The sequence below is a fragment of the Amblyomma mixtum genome, chromosome 8, assembly GCF_055824585.1.
Source record: "Amblyomma mixtum isolate Tamu chromosome 8, ASM5582458v1, whole genome shotgun sequence".
Classification (NCBI taxonomy): Eukaryota; Metazoa; Arthropoda; class Arachnida; order Ixodida; family Ixodidae; genus Amblyomma; species Amblyomma mixtum.
In genome coordinates, this window is record NC_143019.1 from 147,499,280 (window position 1) to 147,519,806 (window position 20,527).

A 20,527-nucleotide genomic window follows, 5' to 3' on the forward strand; every position below is an offset into this window, starting at 1 on the left:
ACCACACGGGGTTCTTTAACGTGCACTGACATCGCACAGCGCACGGGCCTTTAGAATTTCTCCTTCATCGCAATTCAGCCGCCGTGGCAGTGATCGAACCGGCGTCTTTCGAGCAAGCAGCCGAGCGCCGTAACCACTGATCCACCGCGGTGGGGGCCTCAGCTATTTGGAGCCCTAGCCAAAACTATCCAACAAATTCCCTAGAATCCGTACAAAATCGAGCCACAAGATTCACACATTCGTGCTATTCGTACAATGTCTAAAAGCAGAGGCAGGCTTAACAACCCTGGCTGGTAGGCATCGCATTGTTCCACAAATTTTAGGCAATTTCCTCACTGGCGTCCCAGAACCCTCCTCGCAGCGCCGCCTCTCCTCCTCCGCTCTTTTCTCTCTTCTCCTCTTTTTTTCTTTCACGGCTGTTGCGCTCTTCGGTCTATTCCTCCGGCGAGTCTGCCTCCGCGCACCGCCGCCGCGAATCTGCGCGTCTTCTGAACCGCGGCCTGGTCAGCGCGCCTCTCAATGTGCTGACGCATGAACACGTAGGTGGTGGTGGAAACGTTTATTGCCAATGATGTAAATCGTAGGGGGTGCCTGGTTTGCCGCAAAAGTTTGCATGATTACGAGAATTGGTCTGGGTATCGGGCATGCAGCAGTATTGGGTATTGAGCAGTCCGGGTTTGTAGTTGTCGCCAATGTGCAGCCTGACGGAGCGGGGGGTGCGTATTCCCTTCTTTTGTCACGGTAATACGAGAGAATATCACGGAAGGAGACCAGGTAGTGCGCGGGCCGCGGGCGAACGGACCGTCGTGTGAATCGCCCTTTAACGCCATTTTAAGTACGTGCGCAGTCGCCTTCTTTGCGCGAGGAACGTGCCGGCCACACAAATGGCTCGAAGGGCAACGCGAAAATCGCGAGCCGGCCGCCCTAGAAGCTCGCCAGGAGCAGAACAGCTGTGAAAGACAATACGAGCAGAATCGCTTTATTAAGGCGAAAGCCTTTAATGCCTCACACTGTCGTCAGCAGGGAATGCACTACCTGGTCTCCTTCCGTGATATTCTCTCGTATCACCGAGACAAAAGAAGGGAATACGCACCCCCGCTCCGTCCCTCACCATAGCGCAGGCTGCACATTGGCGACTACAAACCCGGACTGCTCAATACCCAATACTGCTGCATGCCCGATACCCAGACCAATGCTCGTAATCATGCAAACTTTTGCGGCAAACCAGGCGCCCCCTACGATTTACATCATTGGCAATAAACGTTTCCACCACCACCTACGTGTTCATGCGTCAGCACATTGAGAGGCGCGCTGACCAGGTCCAGAAGACGCGCAGATTCGCGGCGGCGGTGCGCGGAGGCAGACTCGCCGGAGGAATAGACCGAAGAGCGCAACAGCCGTGAAAGAAAAAAAGAGGAGAAGGGAGAAAAGAGCGGAGGAGGAGAGGCGGCGCTGCGCGGAGGGTTCTGGGACGCCAGTGAGGAAATTGCCAAATTTTATTCCAGCTCACTTGGTCGTCCGCCGGCACGCATTTCCCTCCGCCGTCCCCTTCAAGCCACGCTACATTCGCATCGTCATTCGCTCAGCCACGGACAGAGCCTTCCACACGACATCGCCGCAGTCACCCGCCCACTTACGAACTGTTTAGCAACCACCTTCAACAGCGAATAATCTATGCGTATCTTACGTATTCCCCTTGTGTAATCCTGGGGGGTAATAAAGTGAAGTGACCCCAGGCACTGCCTCATTTCATAACCTCAGCGTGCTCACCTTGACGAAGCTGATAGATATCACGGTGCCCTCGATGTCGAGCACAACCGCTTCCACACCGGGCATATTTCAGTGATTCGCCACTTTCCTCTCTCAGAACGAAGGCAGTCAGGGGAAAATATGCCCTGACCGGAAGTTATTGGCAAGTCGTATTAAACGCACTCGAACGACCCGCTTCGAGAACAGCAATTTCTAGAGAAGCGTTTGCGGGACGGCAGGCTGGAAACGCTGATTGGTCGATGGGATGCGCTTCTCCGTGACGTTTTTTGACTTCGCCCTCGTTCTCAACCGGACGTGGCGTCAGCGCGCCTTTCTCGACCTCTCCCTAGAGCGCCTGGGGAATCGCTAGGTGCACCCGCCGCGCGTGCGTGGTGAGCGGGCATGCCGCATTCGTTTCGTGATCCTCGGCGCGCTCGTTTCGAGGCGTGTGCAGCTATGGCGTTCGTGCGTGGTGCGCTCGGCGGCGACAGCCAGCTGAAATTTCTGTGCAGTTTTTGCTTGCGGCTTTCGCCGTTTCCCCAGGAGCACGTGGCTAGTGTCGTGCTCGTATTTAAAGTTTTTGCCGCGGCACTACAAGGATCCGCATCAGGCGCGCTTTGAGGACCGCCGTTTGACAGCTACGCTGACGCGCTTGTCGGGGGTGCGCATTCTCAACCCTGAGGTAAGGACTGAACTACATTGTCGCAAGTTTTCTCGTGCATTGAGGACTCACCAAATTGCGGTGCTTGTAACGAAACTTTTTTTTTTTTTTTTGCAGCGTCGTTCCCTGGATATGCTTCTCGGAAGCCGATGTCATTATTCGCCGCGGACGCTGGGCCTACTGCTCGCCGCCACGCCGCTGTAGGTTGACGTTGAAGAGCTGCTCCAAACGGCCCTTTTCAGGGCCGCTTCATTGCTTCCTGGAAGATTGCGGGCATCAATCTCGCGGCCGTGTTCCCTCTCTTTGTCGAAATCGGCGCCAGACATCAGAACCCGCGCTAGGCCTCGTTGCAGGGTTAAACGAGTGCAGTGTGGCTTTAGAGAAGTTATGACTTGCGCTTAGTCTATCTATATCATTCATTCAGTGCAGTGTGCCTTTGCTTCTTTAGCGACTTCTCACGCCTTGTCGAAATCGGATTTAAAGCTCACGCCACGCCTCGTTGAATGGGTTAACCGAGTGCAGCGCCTAGCTTTGTTTTTGTGTTCTAACCTGTAAGCAGTGCACCTTTCTTCGCTCCTTACTTTTGTTCTTTTCAGTCGTTTCCTGAATCCGTCGAAAGAGCCAGGCTTGCCGGATGGTTGTTCGCCGTGAATGGAACCACGAGGCGATCGCATCTGCATACACAGCACGACTTTGTTCCCTCGTGTTTTTTTTTACCAAGGATTGCTTCGACAGCTCGTGCAAAACGAGGACTGCGCACGCCGTGTCGTCGCTGCTTAGTGAAGAGGCACAAAACGGATGTCGTCCTTACTAAAGGCCCTTCTCGGGGCCACCTCAGTGTTTCCTGGCAGACCACGCGCTTTCCGCCCTGTGCACATGTTCCCCTCATTTCCAATCATTTGTAAGTTGCATATCAATGAATTAATAAATCAGTCAATGCACTTTATTTACCAGAAAAATCTGGCTGGTCACCCTGGGCTAAAAGCTGTGCACACAGCTTGACAAGGCCCAGGGGACCATTAGATGACAGTTTTGAACGTAGGAAAAACAAGTTGGTACTTTAAAAGAACATGGAAAGTACACCAAACAATATAAGAGATAAACATTACAATCGCGCATTACAGTAAAGAAAAAGAAAACACTTTGACAGCAGACATACAGTATCAATTTACACTATAATACATACAAAAATCACGACATTCAGCATTATGGCACGAAATATAAGAACAGCACATAAAGCAAAAAAGAAAATGCAAGTTACAATAGTACAGATAGATTAGCTGTTTACATTTGCATATGCATAAAATTAGTCCTCGTCTCCTTGGGCCTCCTTCAAATCCTGTAGAAGGCTTGAATTTGCAACTGCTAATATCAAAGAAGATTTAGAAGAACTTCAGTTTGGGATACACGGTGCATAGTACTTGAGAAAACAAACAATAGCGCCTACAATGACACACACAGAAGAATAACTGCAGCACAAGCGCTATCCTGCGCTCTACAGTATGGAACTGTGACTGAAAAATGAACCTTCACGTCAGTGAAATATGAGCCTTTAGGCTGTCTAGAAATTGTTATTACAGAAAGAAAGAAATATTAGTGAATGTTGTGTGAGAGGCTTGCATATTACTCTGTTTGTTTATTTATTTATTTACCCCTCAAGGCCAGTGGCATTACGTTAGGGTGGGCTAGTCTAAAAGGAAAGTAAAATAATAGAGCCCGGCCCGCACCGCTTAGAGCACAACGGGCTAGTGGCATTACACAGGGGGAATGGTAAATATACTAAAACTGAGAGAAAAATACAGTTGATTACATGAACATTAAACAGCGCCTGAATATACAATGTTAGCTAGTGCTACGCGGAACTGCTCGTAATTTTCAGTGCCGGCAACTTCTGCGGTAAGGTGGTTCCAGTCGCATGAGGTTCGCGGCAGGAATGACTGCGGGCAGCATTTTCTGTTGCATGACATACTTCCAACTTTGTGATCATGATCAATGCGGCGGGATACAGAAATTGTACGGGGGATGAGGTGATCACGAAGAGCGGGATGATGGTACAGCTTGTGGAACAGGGTGATACGAAACACTTTTCTACGCGATGTCAGTTATGGGAGGCAGATATTAGACTTCATAGCTGTGCGGTTGTAGTTAACAAGGATTAAACGCACAGAGTTATTTTGCACCAGCTCAAGATCATTAATGAAGTCATGAGCAGGGTGCCATACACGTGTTGCATGCTCGAGTTTTTATGGTATTAGTGTTTGATAAAGCAGTAGTTTCAAATTAGAAGGAACGTTAAAGAAGTTGCGACGTAAGTAGCAAAGCATGCGATTAGCATTTTCAATTATGTTCTCGGTATGAAGAGACCAGTTAAGATAATAAGTAATGTGGACGCCGATGCACTTATATGATGAGGCTGATTCCAACGAAATGTTATCGATGTAGTAGTGAGGTGGGACGGAAGTTTTTCTAGATACACGCATGACTTTGCATTTGTTCATATATAGCTGCATTCACCATTCTTCGCACTGAAGTCAGTGGCGGTCTCGTCAAGTAGTCCCCTGCTTTGTACGTTCACCTTGTTAGCGGCTGTCTTATTTCACACAATTCCACGTTCTACACGTTGATAGGTATCGTGTTCCTGCCTTGGTGGTAGTGGTTTATTTAAAAAAAAAAAGGAAGCAAAAGAGTGTTGCCGGCTGCGGCAATTGCTATCTAATATCTTAAGCACCCGAGCTGCAGCCGGCGGAAACGACAGGGAAAGGGAGAGGATAGTAAGGAGAAGTATAGAGGGGAGCGACAGCAAGAAAGGACAGGGGAGAGCTTTGTACACTATTTACAAAATACAAAAGTAATCAAGTTCCCGCCACCGTTGTCTTGCCATGCCGCCGGCGCGGCGGCGACGGCGGTGCCATTTACCTGCGGTTGCGGTGGCCAACAACCTCGTCGGCGGGAGGGGGGGGGAGCCACCCATTCATGTCTTTATCCCACCAGGGACATAGCGACGCAAGCGAGGGGACCATCCCTTTCTGGCTTGACAAGGAGCGCCGACCAGCCGCCTTGGGGACTGAGGGCAGAACAAATTAAGCCACTTCCCAGAACTGATAAATGAAGGCCGCTAACCCCACTGGTGAAATGTCCGGGCAGGTGCTTTGACCTTAGTGGACATGTCGTGGCAATTATCTCAGACGTCGACTCGTTTCGCCTGGTACCGAAATGAATATTGCTCGCGTAAGCGTTAACATTCAAAGATTGAGTAATGGTATAACGTCTATACCTTTCGCCATTTATTTTTCAATAACAAAGCGCAAAAAAATTTTTGTGCAAATAAAATGAAAAATCGTTGTTTCTATTTTTTCTTTTTTTATATACAGCAGTCTGTCCGCTCCCCCTAAAACCACTCTCTGTGACCGCCACTGACTGAAGTAATGTAAGGTTGTTAGTGTTGGTTATTTCTCTAAAAATGACGCAAACATCAGCGAATAGGTGAATATGAGAATCCATAAGAGAGCGGGGATCATTAATGTTAGATCAGGAACAGTAGCTAGGGTCCAAGAACTGAACCTTGTGGAACTCCGGAAGACACCTCTGTAAAACAGGTGTTATAACCGTAAGCAATAACTAATTGTGAGCGATTAAGTAGACATTCAATCCATTTCAATAAGTTACAGTCAATATTAAGATGTTTTAGTTTGTGAGCCAAAAGGTTGTGACATACATCGTCGAAAGCCTTTGAAAAATTCAGAAATATACAGCCAGTTAGTGATGATAGGTCTAGAATACAGTGCAATGCATGTGTAAACTATATTAACTGTGTTTCGCAAGAGTAAAGTTTTCGAAAACAATGTTGCGCTGACATAAAAAGTTGTTCAATGAAAGGAAGTTAACAAGGTTGGTGAATATTATATGTTTGAACATTTTGGGTCAAGTATTGGTAAGGGATATGGGACGATAATTAATAGGGGATGCTTTGCTGCCGGATTTGTAGACTGTAACCACCTTTCCGATCTTCCACTCAGTAGCAGCGTTGACTGGTCAATGCTGGAAAAGTTTGGTTAGTATAATGGGCGAATAAGCTGCAGTGCTTTTTAAGTAACGCAGCGGAATGAACACTGAGTCCATCAATAAGCTTATTCACACCAGTAGGAGCAACAGTTATAGGTGGCATGAAAACATAGTTGAAGTGGTGAGTTGTAGGCATATGTATACATCAGATATGGGTGTAAAGTTGTCAGTGATTACGCGGTTAAGAATCGTGACGCGAACGTCGGAAGGGATGAGGTCGCCTAACGGGTCAGATAACGCAAAACTATCGTCGGTGGAAGGATTAATGACCCGCCAGAATTTTTGACATTGGTGGTTACATGTGAGTGGAAGTGCTTTTAGCGCTTTTGAGCGCCTGAACATACATGTTGGAAGCCGCTGAATACGAAGTCCGATCGCTCACTAGTTGGCGAGAACTTTGCGATGCGGTAGAGGCTTTCTTTTTGTTAGATAAACGTTTAATGTGATTATTACACTAGGGAGCTATTGAGTGGGTGGTAGCAGTGCGTTCAGGAGTGTATTGTTCTGTGAGTTGGGTGATTATAGCTGTGAACATGCTCCAGTTGGTTTGAATGCTGCGGACACCAAAGCTATGGGAAAGCATCGATAAAAAAAATAGTTCATTATTTATCGCCTGAAAATTTGCTCCATTGTAGTCTCGTATTATTATTTTTTTTCTTTTTGTTAGTGTTCGGAGTGGCTAGATTAATGTCATAGTGCATTAGCAAGTGGTCGCTGATGCCTGGCAGGTATGTAATAGGTGAGACTATGTCAGATCGATTTGTCAGGATTAAATCTAGCGTATTAGCCGCGTTGGCTGTTATAGTCCCTTGTGAGCACAAATGCACTAACAAGAATACTGAGCGCACATCTAAAAATTCGCGACTTCGAGACGAGAACGGGGACATTAAAGGGGAGTTGGTATCCCGTGTTATCTTCGAAAAAATTAGATCGGCAAATAAAACAATACTGAAATAGATCATGGTGCTTTGTTTTTAAGTGTTTCCATAAAAAAGTATGGCAACAGATAAGGAAAGGCTTAGGTGATCGTGATCGAGGAGGTTAGACTGAATTATAGTGCAACAGCTTGAAACAGGTCTTCACATCATTCATATATACTAGAACATTGCAGGAGCCCGGACAAAGCAAAATTACACAAATTACGTTTGAATAGAGATTATGGCAGGAAAGTGGATGAAATATAGCTAAAATAAGAATTGTGAACCGAAGCAAAGTATGTAATGAGCCAGAAATATGCATATCAAAGAAGACACTGCACTGAGAAAATGGACAGCATGAAATAAATGAGCAGCACAAGTGCAGCGTACAGGCCTTTATCAAAGAATTTATTTTTTGTTTATTTACCACGTCCTGGTAGTGTTAGCTCCATAAAGCATTATCAAAATTATCACAATTTTCAGTTTTATTTGCTTAGGAGAACGTTAGAGCAATAAGAACTTGGCTCATAAATGCACCTCAAATATTGCCATAAATCATCGTACTCTTCGTCCTGGGCCACAAGAGCTGGGGCTTCATGAGATAATTATTACGGTGCATTAACGAAAATTTCAACATGCCGTCAGCATGCAAAGATTTTATACTGGCGCTGAAAAACCCGCATTTTTTTAATTTTCGCTGGCAGGAGGGAGTAACTTTCTTGACTGCGCTGCTTTCTTCCTAAGCAAATGAAAGACGTGTATGCCGAGCAAAAACAATTCGAAAATATGTAGCGTAAGATATAACACTAATGCACTGTGAAGCTTGATACCTTATTGGTCCAGTAGAGTGGAGAGCTGGGCGAGTTAATTGGTTCACGATTGTAGAAAGAAAACCAGCGCAAAAGACGGGGACACAGAACTCGGAACACAGAATACAGGAACACAGAACACAGCGTCGTCCTGTGTTCCTGTTGTGCGTCTCCGTCCTTTGCCCTTGTTTTTTTTTTCCTTAATTGGCCATGCACTTGTGGCAATTTAAGTGCACTTCCTGTGAATTTTGCACAAAAGTAGTGTATTTTTGCATTCACCTTTTTTACACGCTGAGTTGTTTTATCTTTTGGTCACTTCAGAAGGGAGGAGTTAGTATAGAAGTAATTTACTTGGAGAATACAAGGAAATATATCTTGCGATGAATTTTCTCATATTTTAATTCTGCCTGATGGGAATGCATTACGCGCCATACGGTGTTACTCACAACCAAACGCCCAAGGCTCTAAGTTGGGCAAAGCATGTATCATATATGTGGAAGTGCGAATATGGCTGTGGTGCGCTGGGCGTCTTGCATGCACAGCAGGAAGTGATTTGTGTCTAGACCATCCAGGAGGGCATGTACAAGGACGGGAGGATAGTACAAACGCTAAAAAAAAAAAGCTAGCTGGGGCTAGAAACGCATTTTTCGTTCTAGCAAGTACCAACGTTGGGGCAAAGCAACCAGTTTTGGGCGCCTTGTAGGAAGAAAGGATGGTTCTGGGAAGCGGAGGCAGGGCTGCGTACGGCGCACGCGAGGTCGCGGGGTCACGGAGTAGCGCTGCAGCAGCACATCGGGAAAAGGTTAAATTCTTCCACTCGCCACTCGCAGCGCACCGCAGAGCCGGCAGCCTTCTCTCTTGTCCGCCTACCCGGCAGGTTCCGGCCGGGGAGACGGACAATAGTCGCGGGCGAGAGCGAAGGAGGGGGGGGGGGCACCACATGAAAGGCATTAGAAGAATGTCACTGGCGCCTCCACTACGGCTCAGCTTGTACTATTCTGGCGCAGTGCTGCGTTTCGCCGTAATCGCTTGTCAGCAAAGTGAACACAGCACCGTGCCTTCCCGTGAATAGTACAAGCAGGGACGTCGCGGCCACATCGGCATTCGCAGTATAGCGCCGCCCTGTCGCTTATTTGCTCGCTTATCCTCTAACAAGTCAAAAAGTCTTCCTGTTGTGGCACGCCATCCATGGCTTACGACACCACGTCTGTCATTCCCCTTCATACTTCAAGCGTTTCTCTTGCTATGGAAGTATTAGCCGTTGCGGCCACCAATTCAAGCAGCGAGAAAAATTTCAGCGCCGCAGGATTCGTAATGAAAGAGCGCCGCTCTTGTTTCGATCAAGCCATCATCAATGAACAACTTGCATATTTAGAGTGATAAATCTATACCTTTATGCGTTGTGTCTTGTGTATAATCCCAAACTGTGATCTGGAATGCGAGGTCAAAATTTGAATGTCATTGAAATAAACTCATTTTCCTCAAATTCTCTTTTTGTGTCGTCGCCGCTTTGCAGGTCGGGCCGAGCACGAGCGTGCTCAGGGTCCTTCAGTGTCGGGCCGGGCTTCCTGTCGGTAGGTTAAGTCCCGGGCCGGGCGCGGGTTCGAAATTGCGGCCCGTGCACAGCTCTATTCAGAAACCTAATCACATTTCCTTTTGTGAAAAAAGAGCTATGTGCAGAGTTTAAATGGTGCAAGTATGAAGCTACAATGAAGTCAATTACCAAACACATCGAAACATCAGTTGTGATGCCTGAAAAAAGATGTACTGCAACATATAAATACTTAAGTCTCGATAAGCAGGAATACTGAAGGGGAATAAAAACAGTTTTCTTTTGTTCGGGCTCACGCACCTGCTACAAACATATTCTTTATACATAGCAATAAAACTTGAAATAACTGTTTAAGAAGCCTTTTGGTCAAAGTATAGCTAAGTATGACTGAAAGGAGTCCGCAAGAAATGCACGGAAGCAGGCATGCAGTGTGACAGCGCAGCGCGACAGGTGCGCTTTTTAATCTCGCGCGCGCACTGAAGAACATGGGTTTATGGTTTATTGGGGTTTTAACGTCGCAAAACGAGTCAGGCTATGAGGGACGCCGTAGTGAAAGGGGTTCGGAAATTTCGACCACCTGGGGTTCTTTAACGTGCACTGACATCGCACAGTACACGGGCCTCTAGAATTTAGCCTCCATCGAAATTCGACCACCCCGACCGGGATCGAACCCGCGTCTTTCGGATCAGCGGCCGAGCGCCATAGCCACTGAGCCACCGCGGCGGGTCGAAAGACATGACGGGGACACGCCGAGGAGGCAACGCTGCAGTGCACGCTGCCTCCTCGCCTCTCGGCTCCTCGCGAGCAGCCCCGTCCGCTGACGAGCGGTGGCGGGGGAAAATCTAGGAAAAACATGCCTGTCCCCAACCGGACATGACGTCATTAAATATCACGTGACCTATGACGTCACGCGTATGACGTCATATTTTTTTGACCAATCAGCGTTTCCAGCCTGCCGTCCCGCAAACGCTTGTATTTCTAGATGCCCGCCTCCTTGCGCCCTCCGTCCAGGGTTGCCGTAGAGAACATTTTAAAAGGAGCCAAAACTCGAGCTAAAAGTAGTGTGTTGTCTGTTTCGGCGCTACAACCCTTTTCTGGAAAGCCATGACATTCAAAATTTGTAGCCAAATAGAATAGAAGCAGCATTATGAATTCAACTGATATCAAAGAGCAATAAAATAAAAAGCACAAAATTTTGGTTCTTTCGATTGGTCTTCGTGGAGCAGGTATGTTACGAATAAATCAATCATGGAGGAAATCAATTTTTAGAAACTCAGTGCATGTAGAGAGTTTGTGAGAAGCATATCAAGAAGGTTATATTAAAACTTCTGGAGTGGAGGCCCCCTATGCATGCATGCAGAAACAGGTGAAGCCAGCCAGACCAACCGGCGGCCATCTTGCCAGGGGCGAAAACATGCCGTGGTGATATACGCGCCAGCAGAGAACGACTAATTTTGCGATTTTTTTTTTCGCTTCAGCCGCAAGATTAAGTGAGAAACATCTTCTGGTAGGGATGCTGCTTCTAAGGGCACTAAATTCGCTTGTATAATCTCCCTGATTTTCGCGTGAATTTGCCTGAAAGGCTTTGGTAGGCGATTTCTCCTGTTAACTGTCGCTGCCCTGGAAAGCTGATAATTTTCTCAACAAATCGCGTAAAGCATGTCGTTTCAGCTAACCATGCAATGAAACATTAGCAGTGATAGGACGGAAAATTAACTGACGAACATACTCGTTACTGGGAAGGACAATTAAGCGTTTACAGTTCTGTAATACATGGTAGGGTTCTCGGATATCTAAAACATGCGGAAAGAAACGAAAGCAACTGCAATGGTTGAGCAGTCATTGCTGCCTGTATTAAGATCTGCCGTACATATACCAGATCACCGGTACTACTGGCACCATTTGGCCCAGCAGTTTAATTTATGAATATTAGAACTGCTTCATGGTGCCATAAAGCTGTGTATGCAGTTTGTGTTTCAATTTAAGCCGAAAGGTTGTTTAAACATGAACAACAAAACCGTGCTTTACTTTAATCAGGGTTTATTCATTCTATTACAGGGCTCCATGGCAAATTAAGGTAGGAAGGCAAATATGAAAATCACCAAGTTACGGAAACAAAAATTGGCACATAAAGAGCACTCCCAAGAAGAGCAATGCCGACTATCTGAACCTGGCGTATCTATACTGCATTGAGTAATGCATATATACACCAGAGTCACTGATTCTTAAAGATAATTAGTCTGGACAAGAGAGTGCGCACCTTCTCTTTGCAATTTCCTCGGTACATCTCCTTAGCAATGTGATGAATTCTCACCTTCAGATAGAGTTGTGCAATTTTCTTGGACATGTTGTAAATATGGTTATCTAATGGGAACATGATAACATGGCTCGGTATACGCTCCATTCCAGCAAAATAAAGTGCTTAAAAATTGGCTGTGGCTTAGCTAAGGTTAAGCCTGGATATCTCGAAGCGAAAAGCTGCGGCAAGGCGGAGGAGGAGCCGCGCGTGTAGTGAATACGGTGCTGTCTTAGAAGGTTGCTTTAGAGACATGTACTGTGGCGTGCATTCCTCTCGGGTGTACACCAAGATATAAGAGACAGGCATTTGCTTTCCTTAAAAGCAATTTTCATTTCATTTTCCTTAAGGTCCTTACAGCGCGCGGTTCCGGTGTCCACCGTGACATTACGCAGTTCGCGCATGCGCACCTGTGCTTTTTTCTCACGGGGCCCACGCTACGCTAGCCTCGGTGTTGACTAGCCTAGTGAAGCTTTTCGCTTCAAAAGCGCTATGTAATCTGCACAGTTGTGTTCGTGCACATGCAGTATGGTGTCGGGGGCGGTCAGGTGCGATCGCAAATACAAATGAAACATTCCCGGCGCCTTGACGCGATTCGTACATCCAAATGCGACGCACGACCCCACCATTGACGATGCCGTCGCTTGCTGTCCGTTGAAGAAACAGTGCACTAGCACAACCGCAACAAAACACCACGGAGCCACTAAGCTATACGGTGGACGCTACGCGTTCTGGCTCTTTTCTGCCCCTGGCAACATGGCGCCGCGTCAGTGAGCGCCGGCTTCACTTTTCGAGCGCCCCCTCCACTCCAGAAGTTTTAATATAACCAAAGCATAGAGTTTCTTACTACTACCTAGAGGGAAAGCTGGCGGCGCTGCACTTCAGCCAACATGGACGCTCAAAGCATCATGGGGCGGTGAGCTACTTGTTGCGGCACAGTCGTAGTTTTTCGGGAACACAGAGTGGCAGTACTAAGGCGTTTCATTCCGAAAACGTAGTTCGTGTGTGCACAGACGACTTTCGCGCGAACGCAGTGTGCAAAAGCCATAGTAGTGAAGACGCCGAAATGCCATTAAAAAACCTCCTAAAGTATCTAAACAACATTTTTTTTGAAAACATATTTACTTTTAAAAGTGCGCCTGTTAATTACGAAATATTAGTTTTTTTAGTGTTCATCACTTGGCCAATAGGAAAGAGCACTGATCTCCACTAGGTGGCTGGATGCCGCATTCCCGCTTTCCGAGACGAGCGCGAGTGAAGCCACCGGAAGTTGGACCGCTTGTCCCGGAAGTCGGGTGTCTGCTGTGTATTTCAATGCAAACAGTCGTGTCTTTCGCCCTTTCGTTCTCAGTTTTTTGCGTTGTTTTCGTGTGATGTCTGCTGTTATATGAAAGGAACAAGCAAGCTGAACGCGAGAAATGTGAGCATTGTGTGCAGAACGCTGTAATTTCTGCGAAAGCGAAGAAAACAGGCATGCAGGTCTCACCCTGCCTCGGCAAAGGGGTACGTGCATTAAACACTATGTTCTTGACTGGTTCTTGTATTCCGAGCGTAAAGGAGAAGTAGTGGAATGACGATGAGGCTAGGTCACCTTAAAACCGAATTTTTGTGCAGTAAAGAAAAGGCACAGCGCGAGAGGAACGACTGACAAGAAAGGCGAATGGTGCAGTGCGCGTGAGAAGCGCTGCTAGAAGTCAACTGCACCAAGCACCACGAATTAAAGACCATTCAGGCTTAACTTGCAACAACACGAAACAGTTCGTGACATGCTCCGTCGAAAAAGCAGTACCATACCTTTTGGAGGCGCTAATGTGAACCAACCGAACACCGTCGACACCTAGCCCTCGCTCCGGTTCAGTCTAAATATAATTCGGTAAAATGGCCGCTGCAAAGTAAGCTGCCTGGTGAATGTTTCAACCTATTCTTTCTTATATTTATCCCCCATTGATAGCATAACTTGGGCTTGAGCATCGCAGTAAAGAGCAGAGTTGGCGAAGCTAGGCAAACGAGACGACACCGAGCCGAGTAGACGAGGCTCCATACTTGCTGTGTGGAGCGACGTCCTGTCGTCTGCTAGTGTCGCCCCATTGAAATGCAATGGGCCCTTATTTTTGAAACGTCCTTCCCGAAGACTTCGCTGGTCTCCTCGCTCAGTTGGCGGCGCAAAAGGTAGGCATTGTCATGGAAAAAGACGAGAACAGCGGAAAGACGAAATGCTAAGTGGGAAAACAAAACTGGAACTGAAAAACCGTGCTGAGGTCCGATTTCATGCACTGCCAAAGGCTGACTTCCGGGACAAGGCCGCTTACTTCCGGTGGCTTCACTTTCGGGCGCCCGATGCGGCATCCAGCTCCCCTAGCGGAGATCAGTGGGAAAGAGTAGTAAGAAACTAGCTGCATTCGATTCAGCCGTGGTTCTCTGCACCGCCGGAACCGGTTCACGGTGCGCTGCACCAAAGCGCTCGATTCACAGCGCCCTCTGCACCACCATCCACGATTGATTTTGGTGCAGTCGTGGTGCCGCTTCGGTGCAAAGAACCGCGGCACCCTCATAGACGGAGGTGCAGGATAGTGGTGCACGTGTTTGACGGCGTAAGCAGACAACGCGCGCAGCCGACGTTTTGTTTGTTAACATCAATGGGCAACTAAAGGAACTTTTTCCCGTTTCTCGCGACAGCCTGAACAGCCTATTGAATTCGATGCTGAAATACCTAGCTACTACGCTTTCGTAGTAGTTGGGGATTCTGTTGCGGTCTGTCCGAACTGTATTGCTGCAAAAGAAAGCACCACGTCGGCTTCCTCATCTTCTGGAAGACCTCACTAGCAGACGAAATACCGAAAGGGAGCCGAAGGAATCTGTAGCGGCCGAACGGAGTCGCAAACGTGCATATTCGCGACGTGGCCTCATCTAACGGTATTTGGTGGAAGCCGGAGTTTGCGTCAAGGCGGGAAAACAGTCGCGCCCCTGACAATTCGCACTCAATGTCTTCACGTCCGGGCATAGGGTAGTGCTCACGCATGATGTGCTTGTTAATTTCTCTTGGGTCCATGCACACCCGGAGGCTTCCATTCTTTTTGCGAACTATGACCAAGGGACTCACCCATTCGGTGGGCTCGTCTACCCTTTTGATGATGGACGCCTTCTCCATGCGGTTGAGCTCTTCACGTAGTGGTTCCCTTAGGGAGAAGGGTACCCTCCTAGCTGGTTGTACGACTGGAACCGCACCGGGCCGCAGGACCATCTTGTAGTGTCGTTTGACGCAGCCGGTTCCACTGAAAAGGTGCGGGGCCGTTTGCTCTGGTGTTTCATGCCCATCCTGCATGTTAACGGCATCGACAACTGATGGAATGAGGCCAAATTGCAGGCATGTGTTAAAGCCAAGGATTGCTTGTCGGCCTTTTTTCACGATAAAAAAATTCGTCTCGTGCTTCGCTTTGTTCAGGAGCAGTGATGCTGTGGCGACACCCACGTGCTTGATAACGCTGCCATTGTAGGCAGTAAGAACCGCTGTACTCTTGCGCAGGGGCGTTGTACTGCAGATGCGTCGAAAGATGCTGAGGGGAAGAAGGTTTGCCTGGGAGCCCGTGTCAACTTTGAAACTGATGACGCATCCGGCAATCTGGCCGTGCATTGTCCAATCTAGCCCTGCTTGCCTGTTGACACTACATATGCTGACGTCCAAAAATTGGAAGTTTTCATCGCTTTCCACCTCTTCCTGTACTTGGTTGACTTGGCGACTTCTGCAGCACAACGAGAAATGATTCATTCTTTTGCAAGTGTAGCAGCGCTTCCCGTAAGCTGGACACTGTCGCGGCGCGTGCGCCTGGTTGCACTGCTTGCATCGAATCCGCCTTTCTTTACCAGACTGGTTTCTTACGGCGTAGTCAACGTGGGCGTAGTCAACGTGGACGTCGCCTTTGGACCAGGTAGCATTTTGCTGCGCGGCAGTCTCCGCTGCCTTACACATCTCTTCTGCTTTCTGCAATGTGAGACTCTTATCTCGTAGCATTTTTTCTCTGAGCGGGGTACTATTAGTGCCGAAAACAATCTGGTCTCGTACCATGGATTCTTCAAGGCCACCAAAATTGCAGAGCTTAGCTTGCGTTCTGAGGTCTCGTGCAAAGGGCTCAAATGGCTCGGACTCACCTTGTACCCGCATACGAAATACATGCCTCTCGTAGACTTCGTTTTCTTTTCCGTCGAAGTAACTGTCAAATTTCTTGAGCAGCGTGTCGTAATCATCTTTGCACTCATCTTTCGCGTAGTTGAAGTTGTTGTAGATGTCCAGTGCCTCGTCGCCGGCAGCGCTTAGAAGGATCGCTGCTTTGACTGCTGCTGACTTTGGGGTGGCGGTCGACGTCGCTGTCAGGAACAGTTGCAGCTTCTGCTTGAATATTAGCCAGTTTCTTCTGACATTCCTAGTCAACTGCAGTGGTCCTGGCGGTTTCACGATGTCCATTGCTTCGGCTGCTTGAATAATCCAGCTGGGCACACCGGGCCACTTCTGACACCATGTATCGATCGCTTCATGCAGAGACGCGACACATCAGTAGCTAGGCCAGAAAAGACGCCCGGTCCTTTATTGCGCATAGATTTATAGCTGCGGCTGCAGCGAGGGAAAGGGAAAGGAAGAAGGGGCGTTGACATGTTATCAGGCCGCTTGCTTGATAGCCACATCTGATACAGGCCCCTCGTCGCGCGAAACCACACGACGGCCACCGATGCCCGGGAAGGGCATTCGTCCGGTATCGAAAATCTCCTCCCTGTTCCTCAACTCTTGTAAGCACGGGAAGTGACCGTCGCTTTCAATTACTGCGGTGGGCGAAGGACAACTAAGCACACGCGAGAAACGCGGGCCCCTAGCCGCGCGAATTCCACACGAGCAGTGGTGTAGCCAGAAATTTTTTTCGAGGGGGGCACATGTTTTTTTTATTTATTGGAAACGAAAATAATGGAAACGAAAATAAATGTGGAAACGAAATGTGGAAACGAAAATAAGAGTGCCCATTTATTCTTCACCGTCGCACGGCGTATGGCACTCCTTTTAATTCTAGGCACAGTTCACCCCATTATTAACAGACCTTTTTACGTCAGTTTACTTTTTAATCCTTTGCATTCTCCTCAAATGAAGGTATCGCGAAAATAAAAAGTACTTTTTTTTAAAGGACCTGCAGCCGAGCGCAGGTTTGCGTATGGGGTTGAAGTTTTGACAAATGTCATTTGTTTGCAGTTGATGACTTTGTTATAGAGCAGATATGATGTGAAGATATTGTAAATAGCCACGCTTTTTCGTGCGAGTTGTTTGTTTGTGAGAAAATAAATGTTTTTTACAAATGAAGTTCTCGGCATCCTGTGTGCATTCGTATCTTTATGTAGATATTGCAGTGAACAAAACTAACCCTTCGCCTTTATTAAAGAAAAAAAAATCTCTAAGGTATTGTTTAAGCGCAGGGTCTCTATCTTTTCATTTTTACCGGCGGCGTATAACAGGGGCGTGCAAGCATGCAAAGCGAGCGCAGCGGCTTCCTTTAAAATATCGCCCTCCACCGATGTCATGGCCCCCGCTGCTCACACAAGCGCAATCGCTAAAAACGAAAATAGTTACACTAACACCAGTGACGATCACTAGAGCGTTGCAAGAGCACGCCTAATAGCAACGAGGTTTCACTGCCGATGGAAACGGGAGCGCGAATGGCACACGCACCCCAAGCAACCACAGATATCCGTCGGACGTACGAGCTAGATCCGAACGTCCTTTGCCGAGATCGGACGTCCATCGGACGTACGAACACAATCCGATTTCGGATATCCGTATTCGTACATCCGCCGGACGTACGGACAGTGTCCACTTTTGTATATCCGCATGAGAGACGAGGTGTACGTCCGAAGGATGTAAGGCCGAGTATTTTCCCAGGCCATGAGTATGGACGTTTTTTATTTCACATAAAATTCGCGTATTTCGTGTATGTATACTGTTTTATTTGCATCAGTTGGAGGGTTTGACGCGAAGATGTTTGTAAATTTATGCGATTCCACTCCTACCTGCAGTGAAGAGCCGCCAACGAGCTAAATTTATCTAAGAGGAAAAGCAGGTGTTGCAGAATTTTGCAAGAACTCAATAACTAGTTTTATATTTATAAAACTTCTCCAAATTAGTGGAGTTGTGCGACATGTCCACCGTTTTGCTAGCTAAACTTGCCATTGAAACCACTCGTAAGTATCAAAACTCCCGTGCATTCTGCTATCACCATAATCATAGATGTCAGCTCGCGGTCAGTCCAATCCAATCCATCAGTACGGCTCCGTAGCGCTGTTGTTGTTGATTTGTCGCGTAGTGTTGTCGCGCAGAGCTTTATAGCTCTGTTATTATAATGTGTGGCTTTGTTCGGTCTGTGGACGAAAGTAGTATGTAACTTAAGCAATTCGAAAGATACGGGAAGCTCCTGAAGCTCTTATGGAACACCGGAATCCCGTACTGCGTCGACCTTGGTTTAAAGAAGGCTTAGTGCACATGTGATTGCCTACGAAGGTATGTATCCAGTACACTTCTTGGAACTTGCTTCTAGGACGCATGCATGCTCATATCACATTCGTTCACAGGACAGTGGGAGCAGTAAGCGCGAGGAGATGGCTTCCACAAGTGTGTGCTGTTCTCACACTTTCGGGAGCCCTCGACTCGCGCGGCTAATTCCCACTCCTCTTCAAAGTTGCGGGACGGAGTATTTTCGCATCTTGTTAGTATTTAAGGCATCGCTAGGTTCTCTGTGCCTATATAAAGAGTGACAACGCGCGAAAGGTAGACCATAGGAAGCACGTGAAGTTCGCAGTGGTTCGCAACGGAAGCTTTGCAGCTTTCTGTGCACAGTCGCGTACAGTGCTGCGCAGGTTAGTGCGCTAAGGCCCATGAGAATAAATAAAGAACATATACATTGTCAAATATGGTGTGGAAAGTGAGAGCTGTTATTGCCTTATACTTATTGAGAGAGAGAGGGAAAGGCAGGGATGCCTTTCCCTAAGTGCATTGTCTGTTATACTTGCAGCATTAAACACTTCTATTAATTGGTTCCAATGTTTTTACTTGGGCTGCTGCATTGTGCCATTTGTTTTACATGACTGATGTTTGCCGCGTTCTTTTTATTTCAGAAATACTGTGGGTGGGAAGATTACGGATGTGTGTCCCAAGCTTGCCACATTTAAGAAATTTTCCGAATATAACCTATTGCTCTGCTGATGTATCATCGACCACAATAAAATATGCCTGCTATGCATCAAACTGTTTTTTGTTTTATTGCATCGCGCGGAGTGAAAAAAGCACGCATGCACCATATATGCGAATATTCGAGAAAGATCCGCCAATGGACGTACTCAACTGGACGTCCGTCGGCCGGCGAACCGTATACCTTTGGCCACCTTTCGGACGGCCGACGGACGTCTACCGGCTGTTTGCGGATGTTCAGCGGACGTACAGAAAATCCGAAACAGACCTCTGTCGGCCGTCCGAAGGATATCGGTGGTTGCTTGGGACACTGCACGCACAGGACGCGAAACGTCCGCGCAATACGCCGACGACCTCTCTAGCGCACGGCGTATTGAATCACTGGTAAACGAACAGCGCGAGTGCTCCTCAGTAAGCAGCGGCGGTCTCCCGACGGCTCCGAGCAGTTACGCAGTTGACGAAATGCCCGTGCGATCGTGGTCGAGCACGTTGAAATCAATGCACGCAACAACGAGAGTTTTGCAGCGAATTCCGCCTGAAATATGAGTGAACGGCGCCAACGTAAGCTTGTGAGCAAGATCAAAAACAAACTCGAGAAAAGTACGCCGCACCGCAACTGCTACGCCGCGGTCGTCTGCTACCGCCCGGCTTGCAAGCAGCAACTACGACGCCGTTGCTAAGCTGCCCGGACTAGGTGGCCTCCCGATCGCGAAAAAAACCACGTGATTTCCTCCACATTTTTGTCCCATGGTGTTGTGTGGAAAGGGCCTCTCCTCTCTTTTTCCTTCCTCCATTCGTTTACCCTCACACGCAGGCTACTGGCGCGCCCCTACTCTCGACACCAGTCGCCATCTATCGGCGCGCGCGGCTCGATGGACTGCGGGTCGCGCCGGCGGCGCGCGTAGAATGCATGTTTACGTGTTCGCTTCAGTCGTTGTAGGGCTTCATCATAACGTATGAGGGTGTGTGCTGTGCGTCACTACTCACATTTCCCCTCTACCAGACAGTACTGCGGTTATCTTGCGCGATTTTAGTTGTTAACGTGACATCTCCGAGTTTTTTTCCGTTCATTTGGATTTGAGTAAGTGTGGCGAGGCAGTGCGCGTCTGTCTCGTTTGTGCCCACCATGATGATATTGATGTTGATGATTAGCGCTCGTGTCCTGTCTTCACCTTCTCTGTGTCTCGTTTTTCGCGGTACGTTTTTCAATGATGATATTCTGCGGGCTCAGGATTCTAAACGCTGGCACCGCAGCGGCGACGCTG

The 20,527-nt window shown here is 47.9% G+C and overlaps 2 protein-coding genes and 1 long non-coding RNA gene across 10 annotated transcripts in view; 1 reads left to right on the forward strand and 2 right to left on the reverse strand.

Annotated features, from left to right (window-relative positions):
• The window catches only part of Enoph (enolase-phosphatase E1), a 39,445-nt gene that overhangs the window by 15,455 nt on the left and 3,463 nt on the right, over positions 1 to 20,527 (reverse strand). Inside the window, exon 1 of one of the 8 annotated variants that reach the window (XM_089555347.1) lies at positions 1,771 to 1,985. The exons of 1 other annotated variant lie outside the window; for it this stretch is intronic. In XM_089555347.1, coding sequence (XP_089411473.1) covers positions 1,771 to 1,836 — 66 coding nt within the window. In that variant the 5' untranslated portion in view covers positions 1,837 to 1,985. Of the gene's footprint in view, positions 1 to 254; positions 591 to 1,510; positions 1,661 to 1,770; positions 1,986 to 20,527 lie in introns of those variants that run through there. 6 more of the 8 variants (XM_089555355.1, XM_089555351.1, XM_089555350.1 and 3 more) reach the window with 6 other exon arrangements.
• Positions 1,879 to 16,713, reverse strand: LOC149334736 (uncharacterized). Its single transcript, XM_089557988.1, has 3 exons — positions 16,193 to 16,713; positions 2,992 to 3,084; positions 1,879 to 1,895 (listed from the first exon to the last, which is right to left on the reverse strand). The coding sequence occupies exons 1-3, from the start codon at positions 16,503 to 16,505 to the stop codon at positions 1,879 to 1,881; spliced, it is 423 nt and encodes a 140-aa protein (XP_089414114.1). The 5' UTR covers positions 16,506 to 16,713.
• LOC149334737 (uncharacterized) lies at positions 17,756 to 19,319 on the forward strand. The gene is made up of 2 exons (XR_016285019.1): positions 17,756 to 18,575; positions 19,190 to 19,319. It is a non-coding gene; the product is annotated as an uncharacterized LOC149334737 (long non-coding RNA).

Bases quoted from the DNA above. Each gene is read 5' to 3' on its own strand.
- LOC149334736 (XM_089557988.1), bottom strand. From the start codon at position 16,505: ATGGACATCGTGAAACCGCCAGGACCACTGCAGTTGACTAGGAATGTC. The intron at 3,085-16,192 runs GTGAGTCCGAGC...CTGTGTATGCAG, and splicing joins ATTTCGTATGCGGGTACAAG to ATGCGATCGCCTCGTGGTTC.